This window comes from Notamacropus eugenii, chromosome 1 (assembly GCF_028372415.1).
Source record: "Notamacropus eugenii isolate mMacEug1 chromosome 1, mMacEug1.pri_v2, whole genome shotgun sequence".
NCBI lineage: Eukaryota > Metazoa > Chordata > Mammalia > Diprotodontia > Macropodidae > Notamacropus > Notamacropus eugenii.
In genome coordinates, this window is record NC_092872.1 from 165,599,428 (window position 1) to 165,617,472 (window position 18,045).

General features: G+C 38.6%; 1 protein-coding gene and 1 pseudogene across 1 annotated transcript in view; both read left to right on the forward strand.

The window, feature by feature from the left end:
• Positions 1-18,045, forward strand: part of LOC140509799 (cytosolic carboxypeptidase 4-like) — a 270,487-nt gene that overhangs the window by 61,812 nt on the left and 190,630 nt on the right. Inside the window, exon 2 of the mRNA XM_072617744.1 lies at positions 10,416-10,596. Within this exon, the coding sequence (XP_072473845.1) occupies positions 10,416-10,596 (181 nt within the window). The remainder of the gene's footprint in view (positions 1-10,415; positions 10,597-18,045) is intronic.
• Positions 12,549-13,689, forward strand: LOC140509800 (cyclin-dependent kinase 2-associated protein 1 pseudogene; annotated as a pseudogene).

Sequence of the window (18,045 nt, forward strand, 5' to 3'; positions counted from 1 at the left end):
TTTCCCCAATCATCCATGGAAGTGGTGTATGGACACATTACCCTGGAGTAATTGGGGGAAATGCTTATAATTTTTTTCTTGGATATCTCTGAAATAAACATCCATTGACAAAAGTTAATTGATATTAAATGGTTAAATGGACCTAGAGGGTTGGTCATAGGTACCTCAAAATGGAGGAAATAGCTTGTAATTGCTTAAATCAATAACATTAGAAAAGAGAACCAACTCAACCTCTCAGGGTACCCTTATGGAACCCCACAAAAATGATGAAGCAAGCTTAGCTCTGGAAAAGAGGGCCAGAGCAAAAACACTACTTGTAAAATGAATATAAAACTATTTGTGATAACTATCATGCAAGACTGCCTTGAAGGAAGCACTCAACAACTTCCAAGTGGTAGAGAAATGTGAATTATTATCATTATATAAATATGAATTGATACTATTATCTATTGTAGTTACTTACTTCCCTGGATTCCTTGGTTAGCAACATGTGAATGAGTCTCTCTCTTCCTATACTTCCTCCCATAGTTTGGATTAAGTTTTGACATCAGCCATTGCCATTCTCAGACCTCTCCCTACTCAGTCTCTTTTCTCCTCTGTTGCCTCCAGTCCATGTTTAAAATAATCACTTCCAACCACTATTACTCCATCGGTCCCTTCTAGTTTTCATCCCTATTGGTTCATTTTTTTCCTTTCTGATCTTCTTCCTTCCCTCCACTACTTTCTCCACTATTCAAATACAGTAAATGGTTCCTAGTAATTTTTTTCTTGTTTCTTATCAATAAAATACTGATGCATCATGAATTATGTAGTCCTAAAGTCAAAACCATTTTAACATAATTAAAATAGCTTTTGGTCTGCAGAAGAAAGGAGGCCTTGTATAGTTTGGAGAATAGTGCATTTTGTAATAATCTCTCTTAATTTTTAGTTAAAATTTCCCTAGACTGTTATTTAATCCGTGTGAAGAATTTGCTTAAATTTCTGTTCCTGGATTTCTATTTGCTTATTAAAGGTTCACTATCACTGACACTAAGATTAAAGAACTAAGTTATGGTCTATACCTCATAGACTTTTTTACTTACAGGGATAGATTTAGTTAATTTTAGCTGATATTTCCTTACCTCCAGCAGAGATAAGAGCTGTTAAATCTAGCTGTCAATTACAAAAAGAGAATGTTTTACTTGTGTTGTATGCTATTTACAGCTGTTGTCCATTATGGGTTCTCAGGAGTCCCATTTGCCACTACAACTGTACAGTCCCATAAGTTTAACTCAGTGTTGTGACTGCAAAACTGTCTTAAATCACAAGAAGGAAAGAGAAGAAAATCATCCGAAATGAAAAAAATGCAGCTTGTCTTTGTAACAAACCACTATTCTCTACCATTCACTGTTTCAGAAAGCTCAAAATTGTACATATCGTTTTGCAGTGTGTTTGCCGTGAAAAAATATAAATCTGACCCTCTGAAGAAGAGACAAGAATGCTGTTGATGTCTTGGCAATGGCTTGAGTTTGGCTTATTGACTAATACACTACATTGTGCTAGGCATACCAGGCAATAGCATACTCCCTGGCTCAGACAATGGGAATATTCATTCTGGGTCTGAAATATTATAAGAGCTTATGTTATTTTTTATTTCTTCTTGCTGGGAACATTGTTGTTCAATATGCTGCAAATGAACAAAGTTCAAACACCACAATGAAACTGATACGGAATTATGGAATTGAAAATAGGCCACTGATTGGGTTCAGAATCATCAAGCTGCTTTCTTTCTCAACAGGCTTTTTATTGGAGTTCCAATACAGCTTTCTTTAGAAAGAGTGAAATATGGCTGGGAGCAGGCAATATAGTGAGAACCGCCCACCTCTAGTTAATTTCAACTCTGCTCAGCTAGTTAACGATAGATGTGTTTCTCCCACAGTGTTTTACAAAGAACACAGAAAAGGCAGCACGCTTTGATCTGAAAAGCTCACTTATAGAATAGGAAGTTCTTCATTTTTTCCTAATTTTATCAAACTTGCAGTATTTTTCCATTGAGTCTGTTGCATGGATATGACTCCAGAGATCTGGAAATAAAAGGAAAATGACAACAATAACAAATCACTGATTTATCCTATCCATTCCCAAAGGGAATGACCCAGGTTTTTTTTGTTTATTTGTTTTGTTTTGTACTGTTGGGGAAGTGAAGGTAAAAAGAACTGCATGATTTTGTCTATTGCACTAGGTTAAATGGGAATAAGAATTCCATAAAATTCTACCTCTGACTGCTCTGGTTGGTGGAAAAGAAAAGGAGAGTGGAGAGAAGTGTTGTTTTAAATTTGAAACACAAAGAAGCTCCTGAGTCAATTTCATTCACATTCATAGCATCCTTGAGAGAGAGAGAGATAGATAAAGTTGTTGATTATTATCCCAAATTGGCAGATGAGGCAACTGAGCTACCGGAAGCTGCTGTGAGTGACACAACAGTTTCCAAACAAATGAGCTTCAATCCAGAAGCATAGTTTAAGCATTCCTAAGTCCCAGACTGATTCTTGATCCACAATCCTAAAGATAAGCCCATATATGGATGTAATTGTGTATATCTGACAGATGTAGGTTAAAAGTAAGAATTTATTCATAGTTTTATAGAAGTGACTCCATTTCTCCTTTCTAACAACATTTCTCTCTTCTATTCACTTTTTGCTTCAGCTATATTGATTTTTTCTTTCCCTCCATGAAGCGCACTATCTGTCTCTAAACCTTTGCAATGACTGCCCCCAAGACCTAGAATATCCTCCTTCCCATCTTTCATCTCTTAGAATTCCTGGTTCCCTTCAAGACAATTCATGTAACCTTCTCTCTGATAGTTCCTTTCCCAGTTCCATCCAAGATTACCTGCTTTGTATATGTTTAGCACACATCTATATATCAACATGTTGATTCTTTCACCACTCCCACATGTGTTGTCTCCTATAATTAGAATGGAAACACCACAAGGGCAGGAGCTATCTATCTTTTTCAGCTGTTAGCACAGCGCTTGGCCCATAGTAATACTGACATTATGATTAGTATCATAGAATTTTACATGTTGGAAAGGGCCTTAAAGAATATCTGATCCAACTCCATAATTTTACAGGTAAGAAAATTGAGAACCAAGAAAGTTAAGGTCATGCAGCTGAAGTTATGCAGTCAAATTTCAAACCAACTGTAGGCCAACTGACTTCCATTCTGGTATTCTTTCCACTACAGCATGCTTTTACTTCATTTATGTCACTGAACATCTGTCCTCTTGCATCATCAGGCTGAACTATTTGGATGGGTGGTTGATTCGAGGCAAACTCAACTAGTGTTTGCCTGATTGATCTCTAGTCAGCCTGTCCCAGGCCATCACACCAGATTATGCTTCAATCTAGCTGTTCATCCCAGCCATCTTGTCATCTGTCCTGCTGTGCTACCTCCAAATCTGGATTAGCACCTCTGGACCAGATGCCAGAGTAAAGATCCAAAGTGTATTATGGATATGAATGAATATTGTGGATGGAGGGCAGAGGAAATAACTCTGGAAGAAGGTAATCTTTTGTTGGAATTCCAGGCTGAGTTAGTTTACTTGGTTAATGAGTGAGTTCAAATTCAACACATTCAATCTATCTAGTCAGTGTCCACTCTGGACCCTCATGCTGGATCATTCTTCACTTCCCATTATCTTCTTCAGCTATTTTGCAATTTTTTTTAATTTTTATTTTATTTTTTAAATTAAATTTATTTATTTAACTTTTAACATTCATTTTCACAAAATTTTGGGTTACAAATTTTCTCCCCTTTTATCCTCCCCCCCCAAACACCAAGCATTCTAATTGCCCCTATGACCAATCTGCTCTCTCTTCTATCATCCCTCTCTGCCCTTGTCTCCATCTTCTCTTTTGTCCTGTAGGGCCAGATAGCTTTCTATATCCCTTTGCCTGTATTTCTTATTTCCTAGTGGCAAGAACATTACTCGACAGTTGATCCTAACACTTTGAGTTCCACCTTCTTTACCTCCCTCCCTCTCTACCCCTTCCCTTTGGGAAGCAAGCAATTCAATATAGGCCAAATCTGTGTATTTTTGCAAATGACTTCCATAATAGTTGTGTTGTATAGGACTAACTATATTTCTCTCCATCCTATCCTGTCCCCCATTACTTCTATTCTCTTTTAATCCTATCCCTCCCCATGAGTGTCGACCTCGAATTGCACTCTCCTCCCCATGCCCTCCCTTCTATCATCCCCCCCACCCTGCTTGTCCCCTTGTCCCCCACTTTCCTGTATTGTGAGATAGGTTTTCCTACCAAAATGAGTGTGCATTTTATTCTTTCCTTTAGTGGAGTGTGATGAGAGTAGACTTCATGTTTTTCTCTCACCTCCCCTCTTTATCCCTCCACTAATGAGTCTTTTGCTTGCCTCTTTTATGAGAGATAATTTGCCCTATTCAATTTCTCCCTTTCTCCTCCCAATATATTTCTCTCTCACTGCTTGATTTCATTTTTTTTTTAAGATATGATCCCATCCTCTTCAATTCACTCTGTGCACTCTGTCTCTATGTATGTGTGTGTGTGTATGTGTGTGTGTGTGTAATCCCACCCAGTACCCAGAAACTGAGATATTTCAAGAGTTACAAATATTGTCTTTCCATGTAGGAATGTAAACAGTTCAGCTTTAGTAAGTCCCTTATGACTTCTCTTTGCTGTTCACCTTTTCATGGTTCTCTTCATTCTTGTGTTTGAAAGTCAAATTTTCTTTTCAGCTCTGGTCTTTTCATCAAGAAAATTTGAAAATCCTCTATTTCATTGAAAGACCAATTTTTCTCCTGAAGTATTATACTCAGTTTTGCTGGGTAGGTGATTCTTGGTTTTAGTCCTAGTTCCTTTGACTTCTGGAATATACTATTCCATGCCCTTAGATTCCTTAATGTAGAGGCTGCTAGATCTTGTGTTATCCTGATTGTATTTCCATAATACTTGAATTGTTTTTTTCTAGCTGCTTGCAACATTTTCTCCTTGACCTGGGAACTCTGGAATTTGGCCACAATGTTCCTAGGAATTTCTCTTTTTGGATCTCTTTCATGCGGTGTTCTGTGGATTCCTTGAATATTTATTTTGCCCTCTGGTTCTAGAATCTCAGGGCAGTTTTCCTTGATAATTTCATGAAAGATGATGTCTACGCTCTTCTTTTGATCATGGCTTTCAGGTAGTCCCATAATTTTTAAATTGTCTCTCCTGGATCTATTTTCCAGGTCTGTTGTTTTTCCAATGAGATATTTCACATTATCTTCCATTTTTCCATTCTTCTCTCTTTGTTCTGTGATTTCTTGGTTTCTCATAAAGTCATTAGCCTCCATCTGTGCCATTCTAATTTTGAAAGAACTATTTTCTTCAGTGAGCTTTTGAATTTCCTTTTCCATTTGGCTAATTCTGCTTTTGAAAGCATTCTTCTCCTCATTGGCTTTTTGAACCTCTTTTGCCAATTGAGTTAGGCTAGTTTTCAAGGTGTTAATTTCTTCAACATTTTTTTGGGTCTCCTTTAGCAGGGAGCTGATCTGCTTTTCATGCTTTTCTTTCATCTCTCTCATTTCTCTTCCCAGTTTTTCCTCCACCTCTCTAACTTGATTTTCAAAATTCTTTTTGAGTTCTTCCATGGCCTGAGCCCATTGGGTGGCTTGGGACACAGAAGCCTTGATTTCTGTGTCTTTGCCTGATGGTAAGCCTTGTTCTTCCTCATCAGAAAGGAAGGGAGGAAATGTCTGTTCTCCAAGAAAGTAACCTTCTATTGTCTTATTTCTTTTCCCTTTTCTGGGCATTTTCCCAGACAGTGACTTGGCCTCTGAATAAACTCCTCACACCCACCTCACCACCTGATCCTCCCAGCCAGTGTTTGGGGTCTGAGATTCAAATGCTGCTTCTAGCCTTAGGGCTTTTGGTGGGGGCAGGGCTGCTATTCAGTGTGAGAATTAAGTTGAGGTGGTCAGGTCGGGGCAGGGCCGCCTCTCAGGCTCAGTTCCCTCAGGGGGTTTATGCACAGACCTTCCACAATGGATCCAGGCTCCCGCCCGCTTGGGGAGCCCCTGTCTGCAGCCGCCTCTCAGCTTCTACCTCCCAGGGGGGCTTGAATTATGGGGGCACCCCACTCCCCTCTCGACCCGCCAAAGAGACTCTCTCACCGACCCCCGTCACCTGTGGGTGGAGGGACTTGTGTGGCCGCTGGAGATCCCGTCCCTGAAGCCTGCTCGGATCTGTATCTCTCGATGCCGCGGCCGCTGCCGCAGCAGGTCTGGGCTGGGCTCTGCGTCTGCAGCGCGATGGACCTTTTGCGAGAGGTTTGCAGGTCCCTCTGTGGGTGGAGGGACCCGCATGGCCGCTGGAGATCCCGTCCCTGAAGCCCGCTCGGATCTTTTCCTCTCGGTGCCATGGCCGCGGCAGGGCTGCACTCAGTTCCCAGTCCCGGTGCCCAGTCTGCAGCGCGAAGAACCCCCCGTGAGAGGTTTGCAGGTCTCTCTGGAACAGAAATCTCCCTCGCTCCAATGTTCTGTGGCCTCTGGTGCAGAATTCGCCATGACTTACTTCCTTGTAGACGTTCTATGTGTTGTGGGTTCGGAGCTATGTGTATGTGCGTCTTTCTATTCCGCCATCTTGGCTCTGCGCCCTATTTTGCAATTTTAATCTGCTGCTTCATGTAGATATACTGCCACCCTTCATCTACTTGCTAGGTGCCTAGCAGGCAAATAAATACTACCATACTGCTACTGCTGTTGGAAAGATGGAAAGGGCAATTACTCTAAGCAAGGATCAACTCACCGTGCCTGTGATGTCTCAGATATTCCTTTCTCCAACCACCACTCCCATATGTGTTGTCTCCTATAATTAGAATGGAAATACTTCAAGGACATTAGCTATCTCTCTTTTTAGCTGTTAGCACAGTGCTTGGCACATAGTAAGCATTCAATAAATTCTTTTTTTTTTCCCTTTCATTTACTCCTACATTCATCACTAAGAAATTTTAATTTTCTTCTGATTAAAGATACTTTGGATATCTTCACATAAAATAAGAGATATAGGCTCCATATTCTTCTAGCTTACACCTTAAGACAGAAAAGTCATATGGTATGGGTTCATATTTATTCATATTGTGAGAAATATTACTCATATAACTTTGCATTCCAATCCATCCTCTTCACAGCCACCAAAATGAATTTTCTAAATCAAAGGTCTGACCATGCTGAAACCTTTCTAAATCAGGTATCATAACTTCATATATTATCTCTAGAGTCACATATAAAATTCTCTTTTTGGTATCTAAAGTTCTTCATACCCTGGCTCCATTTCTCCTTTCTAACAACATTTCTCTCCTCTATTCATTTTTTTTGCTTCAGCTTATATTGATTTTTTCTTTCCCTCCATGAAGCGCACTATCTGTCTCTAAACCTTTGCAGTGACTGCCCCCAAGACCTAGAATATCCTCCTTCCCATCTTTCATCTCTTAGAATTTCTGGTTCCCTTCAAGACAATTCATGTAACCTTCTCTCTAGTAGTTCCTTTCCCAGTTCTATCTGAGATTACCTGCTTTGTATATGTTTAGTACATATCTATATATCAACATGTTGATTCTCTCACTAGAATATAAGCTCTTTGAGAGCAGGTACTGTCTCACTCTTGTCTTATATTCTGAGGTTTTATCATAGTGTAGCACATAGTAAGTGCTTAATATATCCAATTGAATATAGGCACAAAGGCTGCTATTTGTGTTTGGAAGTAGATACTTCACTTACCTTTTTAGGCCAATGGGATATGAGAAAGAACTTTATTCTGTTATTATACCAGAATAATCTTTATTCCCATCCTGCACTTGTAATGATGATGAAGATGAAGATGGAGAGATGATATAGGAGATAATAGCAACTGTGCAACACACCATGGCAAGTGGTAAAAATTTAGCTTTTAAAGCCCTTCTAACCTCATTTTAAAAACTTTTTTCTTTCTTATGCATTAGTCTCCTCTGCGTTGTTTACAATCCATTGACTCTGACCTCCTTAGCATTCCTCAAATAAGAAACTCCATCTGCTAAATCCATACATTTGTGTTGGCTATCATCCATGCCTGGAATTCTCTCCCTCTTCATTTCTGCCTCCTGATTTTCCCAGTTTCCTTAAAGTCCCAGATAAAATGTCACCTTCTAAACGAAGCCTTTTCTGGTTCTTTTTTCTGTTAAGGTTTTCCCTCTGTCATCTCTATCCAGTCTATAGATTGTCTGAAAATGTTTGCGTGTTGTCCCCAGTTAGACTGGGAATTCCTTGAGAGCAGGGACTATTTATAGATTTTTTTATTCCTGGTGCTTAGCATAGAACCCATCACAGAACAAGTGCTTGTTTATTAACTTGGCCTGTCTAGTAGCTAGCAAAAGTGACCTGGTAGTTAGAATTATACAACAGATTCTCACTCTCAGAAGACAAACTAACAGGTGACAAATTCCTGTCGTACAAATGTAGACCTTAAAGAATCCTTGAGAGATGGGAAAACAATTATCCTGCTATTGTACCATTATTACATAGAACTGTTTTCCAATAGCTTTGTTATAAAATTTATCCAGAAAAAATTGAGAATATTTTAAATATGTATCATTTTACTAAGCACTGCTAATTTCTAATCTGTATGAAATGAAGAACTTTCAAACTACAAAGACCTAGGAGAAGAAATCAAAATCATGAGGGAACATAATGTGACATATAATAATATCCCTGTTCTTCTCATTGCTACTATCCCAAATGTGCTTTCAATGAACCTATGGAAGACGCAATTGAATCTGAACACTTTTATTAATTTACAAAGAACAGTTATTTAAATCTACCTGGGCAATAGCCTACAAGACATTAAATACAAATAGCTAACATTTTGTAATAGCTACCATTCATAAAACACTTACTAAATGCCAGACTTTATCCTAAGAACTTTGCAATCACTATTTTATTTCATCCTCATAACAAACTTTGAGAGGCAGGCTCTGTTATTATCCCCATTTTAGAGATGAGAAAATTGAGACAAGCAAAGAAGAAGTGACTTGCCCAGGTTCACACAGCTAGTAAATTCTGGGGTTGGATTTGAACTTAAATCTTCCAGACTCCAGGTCCAGCGCTCTACTTACTGCACCCCTCACTTCCAAATAACAGAATTAGTGACCCATGCCAAGACTATTTTTAGCTGAATTCCTCTGGAAAAAAAAGAGAATGAGAGTAATAAAGAAAATAAAATAGTGATTCATGTTCATAGGCACCTACGTGGTATAATGATAGAATAAGGAAGTACTGAGTTGGAAGTCTGCCTCAGATACTTTCTAGGTAGGTGACCTTGGGTAAGTCACTTAACTGCACTCATTCTTGGTTTTCCCTTTTATAAAATGGTGATAATAATAACTGCTGCCTTTCAAGAGTGTTGTGAGGATCAGATGAAACAATAAATGTAAAATCATGCATAAACCTTAAGGTATTATGTACATACTAGCTATTAGAATATTATTATTAGCAATAATACCAGTAAGGTACCTTTTGAAGTCAGCCAAGTGCTGTTGCCTATGTCATTTTATGAGTGCTTCATAACATATTAAAATTAGTTTATTTCTTTGCCCTATTATTATGGCTGCTGAGTGAGGAGACAGATTCATGCTATCTGCTTTCATAGACAGGCAATTCTTGTACTAGATATTGACCTGGATACTGATTGCTACCTTATTCTAAGTCTCTATGGACCATGGGACTGGATATGGATGAAAAGTATATGCATGAAAGGCTATGTGGAACAAGAGAAAGAATATTAAAGAATCCAGAGACCTGGGTTGGAAGAGGCCCAGGCTCTGCCAAGGATTGTTTATAAGAAGGCAAAGAAATCCCAACCTACCCTGGAAAGATAACTCACTCTGTCGTCAGAGGATTTGGGTTCAAATCCCATTTCTGATAATTAAGACCTGAGTGACATTGTTGGATGGATCCTATCCAAAAATGACATTATCTCCTTTGTCTTAGTTTCCTTATGTATAGAATGAGGGGTTGTACTAGATGACATCTGAAGTCCATTCCAGCTTTATGACTATAATCCTATGTTTCTCTGTCCTGAGAATTATTGTATAATCTGCCTTTCCTCTTTTGAAGAAAGTAACTTGCTCACTTTCAAGTGCTCTGTATGTGCTAATATTATCTACGTGAGATATGTTTTTAGGAATTGTCTATCTGTACGTCTCCATCACAGACATAGTTGCAACACTGGGGCCCTAGACAGCAAACCATTTTAGATTATTTATCTCTCTCTCTCTCTGTCTCTTTCTCTGTCTCTCTGTCTCTCTTTCTCTCTGTCTATCTATTTATCTATCTATCATTCTCCTATCCATTCATTTGTTCATCCATTTATTTGTTTTATTTTCAGGACAGCGTCCCTATCAGGTGATTGTGGCCCGAGTTCACCCAGGGGAAAGCAATGCTAGCTGGGTAATGAAGGGGACCTTGGAGTTCCTTCTAAGCAGTGACCCCATTGCTGGGCTCCTGAGGGAAAGCTTCATTTTCAAGATTATTCCAATGCTGAATCCTGATGGCGTCATCAATGGCAAGTAAGTCAGACACCTCTCTCTGTGCAGTTTTTATGTTGCCATGGTAACATCTCACTGGATCCATCTTTCAGACTTGTCTTGACTGACCCTATATACACTCATGGCTTAGACTGTACTCAGTTGGGCCCATGACAATATTCTTGATCTGTCTCAAACAGCATAAAGGATTCAGGCACATCTATGTCAAATTTATGAAGTCTCAGAGAATGATAGTGTATCTTTTCTCTGATTTCCATTTTAGTATATTCAGCTCAGTGACATCACATTTGTGCCATCTCTGTTGATGTAGTCAGTCCTGCAGATGAACTATTCTCCTCTCTGAGTAAACAGGACATTATATAGAAGAGATATAGTACACTCCTTTCCTCATCCTATCCAAAATGTCCCCTAAATACAATGAAGGAAGATTCTGTCTAGACTTTTGGTGTTCAGTTTTGGTAATGACACTTCCTCTGCAGACTCTTTTTATGGGAGATCAGTATTGCTTTTCTGTCATCTGAGAATAGTGGTCAAATGATAGAAATCATACATTAAGACAGCAGCAGTGGCAAGATTATATTGCACAAACATCTTTTTCATGATCTAGCTTCCTAGACAATGCAGAATCAGTTCACATGGCTGCTGAATTGGGTCCTTCTCCATAGAGAGAGGCTTGCTTGTCACAATTATACTAATTCAGTTTTACATGGTGAACAATGGCTATGAGTGCCACTCATTGAGTTTACTGCCTAAATACTCAAGTATTTGAAAGTAGTCAATCTACATTCCAAGTAAATATTCCTATTCTTCATAGGAGAAATATAAGTCCCAATCCGGTACCTCATCATGGTATCCTAGGTTCTGAAAGGCTATGCTAATGGAGGACAAACTCTGAAAGGCTCTACCAGGTGGGAACAGTGGAACAGCTATTATATAGGCCTGGGCAGTAGAGTGTGATGTGAGAAGTTTGGGGAAGGCCATTGTCAAATTGGCTACAGAATGGTGAATTCTACCAAGATGGAAAGTCTATTATATGGGCCCAGAAGACAATAGAGTATGATCTGAGGAGATGTTTAGGGAGGACCATTGATCAGGTTGGTTGCAGGTTGATGCATACTAGGGATAAAACAATTATCAAAGATGTTCTGTTAGTGAAATGATTCACCACACCAATATAATCATTATTCTTAAAGTATTGACATTAAGCATAGAAGGATATATGTGTATGTGTGTGCTCATTGTATTAGATGTTAAAGTGGTGGTGAGGGAGGGGAGAGTTGTGGCTCCATCTTTCTTAATTTCAGAACACCAGAATAACTGTTGAATTATCCTATAGTTCATTGTTACTCTTATAATTTATCAGAATCATAAACCCATAAATTTTCAAGCAGGTGTTCAGCTTAGGGATCATCTTTTTTAACCCTCTTATGTTATAGATTAATAAACTGAGACCTAGAGAATTTGAAGGGCTTGTCCAAGGTTCCACAATTAGCTCATAAAGGAGTAAGAGTGAATTGCAGTCTCCTCCTCTTAACTGAGTGCTTTTTTCCACTGACTGTGCATGAGCAATCAGTATCATTGTGTATATTAGAGTGTCAGAGAATGTATGTGAGATTGACTGTGTGTTGTAAAAATAATACACTATATTTATATAAGATCTTTTCTCATAGAGTTAAATATTATTCATCCTTCCATTATTTTCACAACAGACTTGGGAAAGAGGGTAGTAGGGAATGCATGTCCTATAGGACAGGTGGGGAAATAAGGACACTCCAGGATGTGTGATCTTCAAACAAATTTGGTTACTTTAAGAGGGCCCAATCCAATGTTTAAGACAGTAAATTTTTTTATCCCTCATGAATGCACATAAAAATGGAGGTGGGGTGGAGGAATAAGGACAGCATAAGTGCTCAGTGAACAGATCTCTTCTCAGATCACATCACTTTGGAAGCTTTGAATTCTTACAGGTTCCCAAACTGAGCTGTGAAAGCGGTAGGACATAAAAAGACAGAAACTAAGGCTAAACAACCCCCTGAGAAGTGAACAGAGCCCAATACAAGCATAAAGTCAATAACTAGGTTGGGGAAATGAAAAGCAGCAACAACAACAACCACAACCAACAATAAAAAGCTGCGATGGTGATAAGGAAGCTCAAGTCAAATTCAGAAGACAAACACGGCTTGGAGACATCTATAAGCAGACCACTCTCCTTCTGCCAGCATGGTGGCCTCCACCCAGTACTGGCAGTTGATCAATGATTATGGACCCCCATCTCTAGGCTATGCCCAAGGTATGGGGAGCATCCAGGTACCCCAAAGCAAATATGCAGAGCTCCTAGCTATCTTCAAAGAACTATGCAAAGAGGTCAGACCCATGTTTGCGTGGAGGAAAAGTGACATGAAGACTTTAGCCAGGTATCATTCATGCTCGAGGATTAGTTCAGGAATGCATGACAGAGACTGAACGAAATGCAAGCTGCTGGCCTCCCACTTCACCTTCAAAGTTTTCCATTTCTTTGTGAAGAAGAAAGATTAATATATTTCTCTAAAGACTTTCAAATCATTCATATGAATAGTTTAAAAGTTTGGGTTCTTCCCCCTTTTCTTTTTCCTATCCCCACCACAGTCTGTAAGAATAGAAGAAAAGGCAATTTTGTAGTTAAGATTTACATTATAAGTAGTTAGGAACAACCTAGGTCACTTTTTTTAAAGCATTAAGTTCAGAAGTTGTATGCAGAAAGTTTTGCTTATGTTGGTACTGACTACAGTTTACTGTCCTGCTAACCTGCCCTAGTCTTTTTCTTCCTTTGAGTGCACTTAAATGAGTCAAATTGTCATTCTTTTGCACCTTTTCCAGAATTTCCAATAGCTCTTAAGGATTTTTTTCATGAGTCAATACTGAATGGCAATCGGGTTATTTCCCAGTTAGGTCCACATGATAGAGACCCAGCTTTAAAAAAATAACATGTTTTTTTGTTTGTTTGTTTTGTTTTTGGTGTATTTTGGTTTTTATTTGCATAATTTTTTGTTCTTTGAAGTCAGTTTAAAATGCATGTGTTATACATACAGAGAACTGGCTAGCCTATTTAAAAATTAAGAACCCAGATAATTTTCAGATGAAGACTATAGATTTCATGTCTTAAGTCTGCCATAGAATGATTAAAAAATCTGCATAAGTGACTAAAACTGTTATGTACATCTTTGTATGTATTTATTACTCGATGTGATAAAGCTTATTTTCATTAACAAAAAAAAATCTACAAGCAAAGACTTAAAAAGCTTAAGAAAAACTCCTAGAAGAGTCAAAGAAAGAGATTTTTTTAAAAGAGTAAAAAAGAATTAAACAAGAGTGGTAGAGAAAATTGGGGAAAGAAATGACAGCTATGCAAAAAAAATATTAAAAATAAACAGCTTTGCTAAAGAGGCTCTGTGGGCAGGTAGATGATCCAATTAATAGAGTGAGGGCCTGGAGTCAGGAAGACTCATCTTTCTGAGTTCAAATCTGACTTTAGACACGAGCAGAAGGTGTTAGGTGGGGTACAGCTGATAGAACAGCAATCCTGGAGTCAAGAAGACCTGAGTTCAAACATAGCCTCAGACAATAACTGTGTGACCCTGGGCAAGTAACTTAATCCTATTGGCTTCAGTTTCCACATCAATAAAGTGAACTGAAGAAAGAAATGATAAGTTACACCAATATCCTTTCCAAGAAAAACCCCAAAATGGGGTCATGAAGAGTGACTACAAGCATGTGACTAAAAGAATGACTAAGACATGACTAAAAATTACTGAAAAACAACAAAAACAAAAGAGGTACAAAACAATACTGAAGAAAATGACTCCTTAAAATATTTAACTGGAGAAATGATAAAAGGAATACAAAACCTCACAGAATAAAATAAATCTTTAAAAGTTAGGAGGAAGTGGAAGGTAGTGTCTCCATTAGACATCAAGAAACAATAAAACAAAGGAAAAGTCTGACAAAAATAGAAGAAAATTTGAAATATCTCATAAGAAAAATAACTGAACTAGAAAATAGATTGAGGAGAGATAATTTAAGAATCAATGTACTATCTGAAAATTATGAACAAAAAAACAGAGTCTAGACATCATATTTTATTTTTTTGGTCAGGTGATACTTCTTTTAAAGCATCTACAATATAAACCATAAACGAATTTTTTTTTAACATTAACCACCTGAGACACACAAAATAATTATGTATGCTAACTTCACAAGCCCTTGACCTAATTGTCTCCACACTATTACTAAGAATTAAAGGATCCTAACTTATTGTTGTTGGTCTAAAATCCTAAGTCTAATAGCTTAATTTTAGTCTTAACCTTGGATGTTCCCCTACCAACAATTTATAATTTAATAGATCTGGTATTAAGCTTACAAACCTTTTGACTATAGAAAATTGCCACTAAGAGTAGGGACGTTGCAGGGAAACAATATCTTCCCATCTTCATGTCAATTCCGGGCAGGATAAGATTGTCCACTTGCATTCAGTCAGGTTTAAAGTCTGCCAGGTGTAAGTGGGGAAATTGAGACAGGAGAATCCTACCTCAGCCCAGGCTGAACAGCCACTCTCCTACCCTTCCCATGAGATCACCTTTTTCAGTTCATATCAACATTTCACAGGCTTACTGGCATCATGAATTGGAGCCTCAGATCGCCTTTCTGGAGTTAGACTCAGAACCAGGTTTCAGATATGACTATAATTTTACATTGGCTAAGGAACATCTTTTGAGGCAAGTCTTAAGTGGCTTACATGCCTTTCTATACATGTTCTAGTTCTTGATTAAATAACAATCATAAAATCAAAATTACCATTAAAACCTTAACTTTTCCATCAATGCCAAATTTTACCCGAGGTTACCTGCCTCTAGGAAATTTAGACTAAAATTCTTTTCCCCAAACTAAAGATGTCATTGATTTATTCTCAGTAACTAATTCAGTCAATTGTTTTAATACTAATTGCTTTTACATCACTTTGTAGCATGTCCAATTTTTCTCCCCATCTCTCCCCTCCCCCCAACCCCAATACCTTGCATTCTGATTACTCCTTCCCTCAATGTACCCTCCATTCTATCACACCCCTCCCTTCCCTTATCCACATCTTCTCTGTTTTCTTGTAGGGCAAGATGAATTTCTATACCCCATTACCTGTGTTTCTTATTTCCCAGTTATATGCAATAATAATTCACAACATTCATTTTTAATACTTTGAATTCCAACTTTTCTCCCTCCCTCCCTCCTCATCCCCACTGAGAAGGCAAGCAATTCAATACAGACTAAATATGTGTCATTTTGCAAAAGACTTCCATAATACTCATGTTGTGTAATACTGACTATATTGCCCTCTTTCCTACTCTATACCCCCTTATTTTTTTATTCTCTCATTTGACCTTGTCCCTTCTTGAAAGTGTTTATTTCTAGTTACTGTCTTGTCCCATTTGCCCTCCCTTCTACCATTCCCCTCACCCCACTTGTCACCTCCTCCCCTAGTTTCCTGTAGTGTAAGGTAAATTTTCATACCAAATTTAGTGAGCATGTTATTCCCTCTTTAAGCCCTATGTAGAGAGAGTAGCTTCACTTTTCCCCTCTCCCTTATTCCTTTTCTCCTCCATTGAACAAGGATTTTCTTATCTCTTTGATGAGTTATAGTCTATCCCATTTGATTTCTCCCTTTCTCTTCCCAGTATTTTCCTCCCTCACCCCTTAATTTTTATTTTATTTTATTTTTTGTGGATATCATCTCTTCTAATTCAACACAGCCTGTACTGTGTGTGTGTGTGTGTGTGTGTATGTACATGTACAATGCCTCCACCTACCAAATACTGAGAAAAGTCTCAAGAGTTGTAAATATTTTCTTTCCATGTAGGAATGGAAACAGTTCAGCTTTAGAAAGTCTTTTATGATTTCTCTTTCCTATTTACCTTTTCATGCTTCTCTTGATTCTTGTGTTTGAAAGTCAAATTTTCTCTTCAGTTCTGGTCTTTTTATCATGAATGCTTGAAAGTTCTCTATATGATTGAATGACCACTTATTCCCTTGAAATATTATTCTCAGTTTTTCTGGGTAGGTGATTCTTGGTTTTAATCTTAGTTCCTTTGACTTCTGGAATATCCAAGCCTTTCAGTCCCTTAATGTTGAAGCTGCCAGATCCTGTGTTATCCTGATTGTATTTCCAGAATACTTCAATTATTTCTTTCTAGGTTCTTGCAGCATTTTCTTTTTGACCTGGAAACTCTGAAATTTGGCCACGATATTTCTAGGAGTTTCTCTCTTCTGGTCTCTTTTAGGAGGTGATTGGTGAATTCTTTCAATACTTATTTTGCCCTCTGGTTCTAGAATTTCAGGATAGTTTTCCTTGATGACTTCATGGAAGATAATGTCTAGGCTCTTTTTTTGATCATGGCTTTCAGATAGTCCCATAATTTTTAAATTGTCTCGCTTTGATCTATTTCCCAGGTCAGTTGTTTTTCCAATGAGATATTTCACGTTATCATCTATTTTTTCAAACTTTTTGTTTTATTTTTTAACTGCTTAGTTTATCTCATAGTCATTCATTTCCCTGAACTCAATTCTCTCTTTCAAAGAACGATTTTGTTCAGTGAGCTTTTGAACCTTCTTCTCCATTTGGCTAATTCTGCTTTTTAAAGCCTCCTTCTCCTCATTGGCTTTTTGGACCTCTTTTTCCAATTCAGTTAGCCTCTTTATAAAGGTGTTATTTTCCTCAGCATTTTTATTTTGGTTTTCCTTTAGCAAGCTATTAACTTGCTTTTCAAGCTCTTCCATGGCCTGAGCCCAGTTTAAGTTCACTTTGGAGACACTGGAGGCAGGAGCCTTGACTTCCTGTGACAGTATGCCTTGTTCTTCCTCATCCAAAAGAATGGGTGGAGACACCTGTTCACTGAGAAAGTAACCTATGGTCTTATTTTTTCCCCCCTTTTTGGGCATTTTCCCAGCCAGTTACTTGACTTCTGAATCCTTTGTCAAGAGGATGTCCCTATTTTCCCTTTTCTCCCCAGTGCCATGTTCAAGGCTGAGATTGGACTCAGCTGCTCCACTTCCCTGGGGCTTTGGGTAGGGGCTGGGCCATCACTCAAGGCTGAGGTTTCTATCAGCTGCTCCCTACCACTTCTCTACCATCATAGCTGCCTGCAGTCTGCTGTTGCAGCCTCAGACATGGCCTGGGGCTATTGCTGGAGGAACCCTGTTCCCTCTTGCCCAGCTAGGAAAGTCCTCCCACACTGACCTTTGGAACTTTCTTTGTTGCTGTTTGGTTGAGGTTTCTGGGTCCCTCCCTGCTGGGGACTCTGCCCTGGAGGTCTGTTCAGGTCCTGTTACTCCCTGAGCCACACGACCAGAGCTGGGCTCCGCTCTGCTCAGTGTCCAGTGAGATAGACCTTTCCTGTGGGCCTTCCAGGTTACCTTTGGCTGGAAACCTCTTTCTCTCCACTCCGT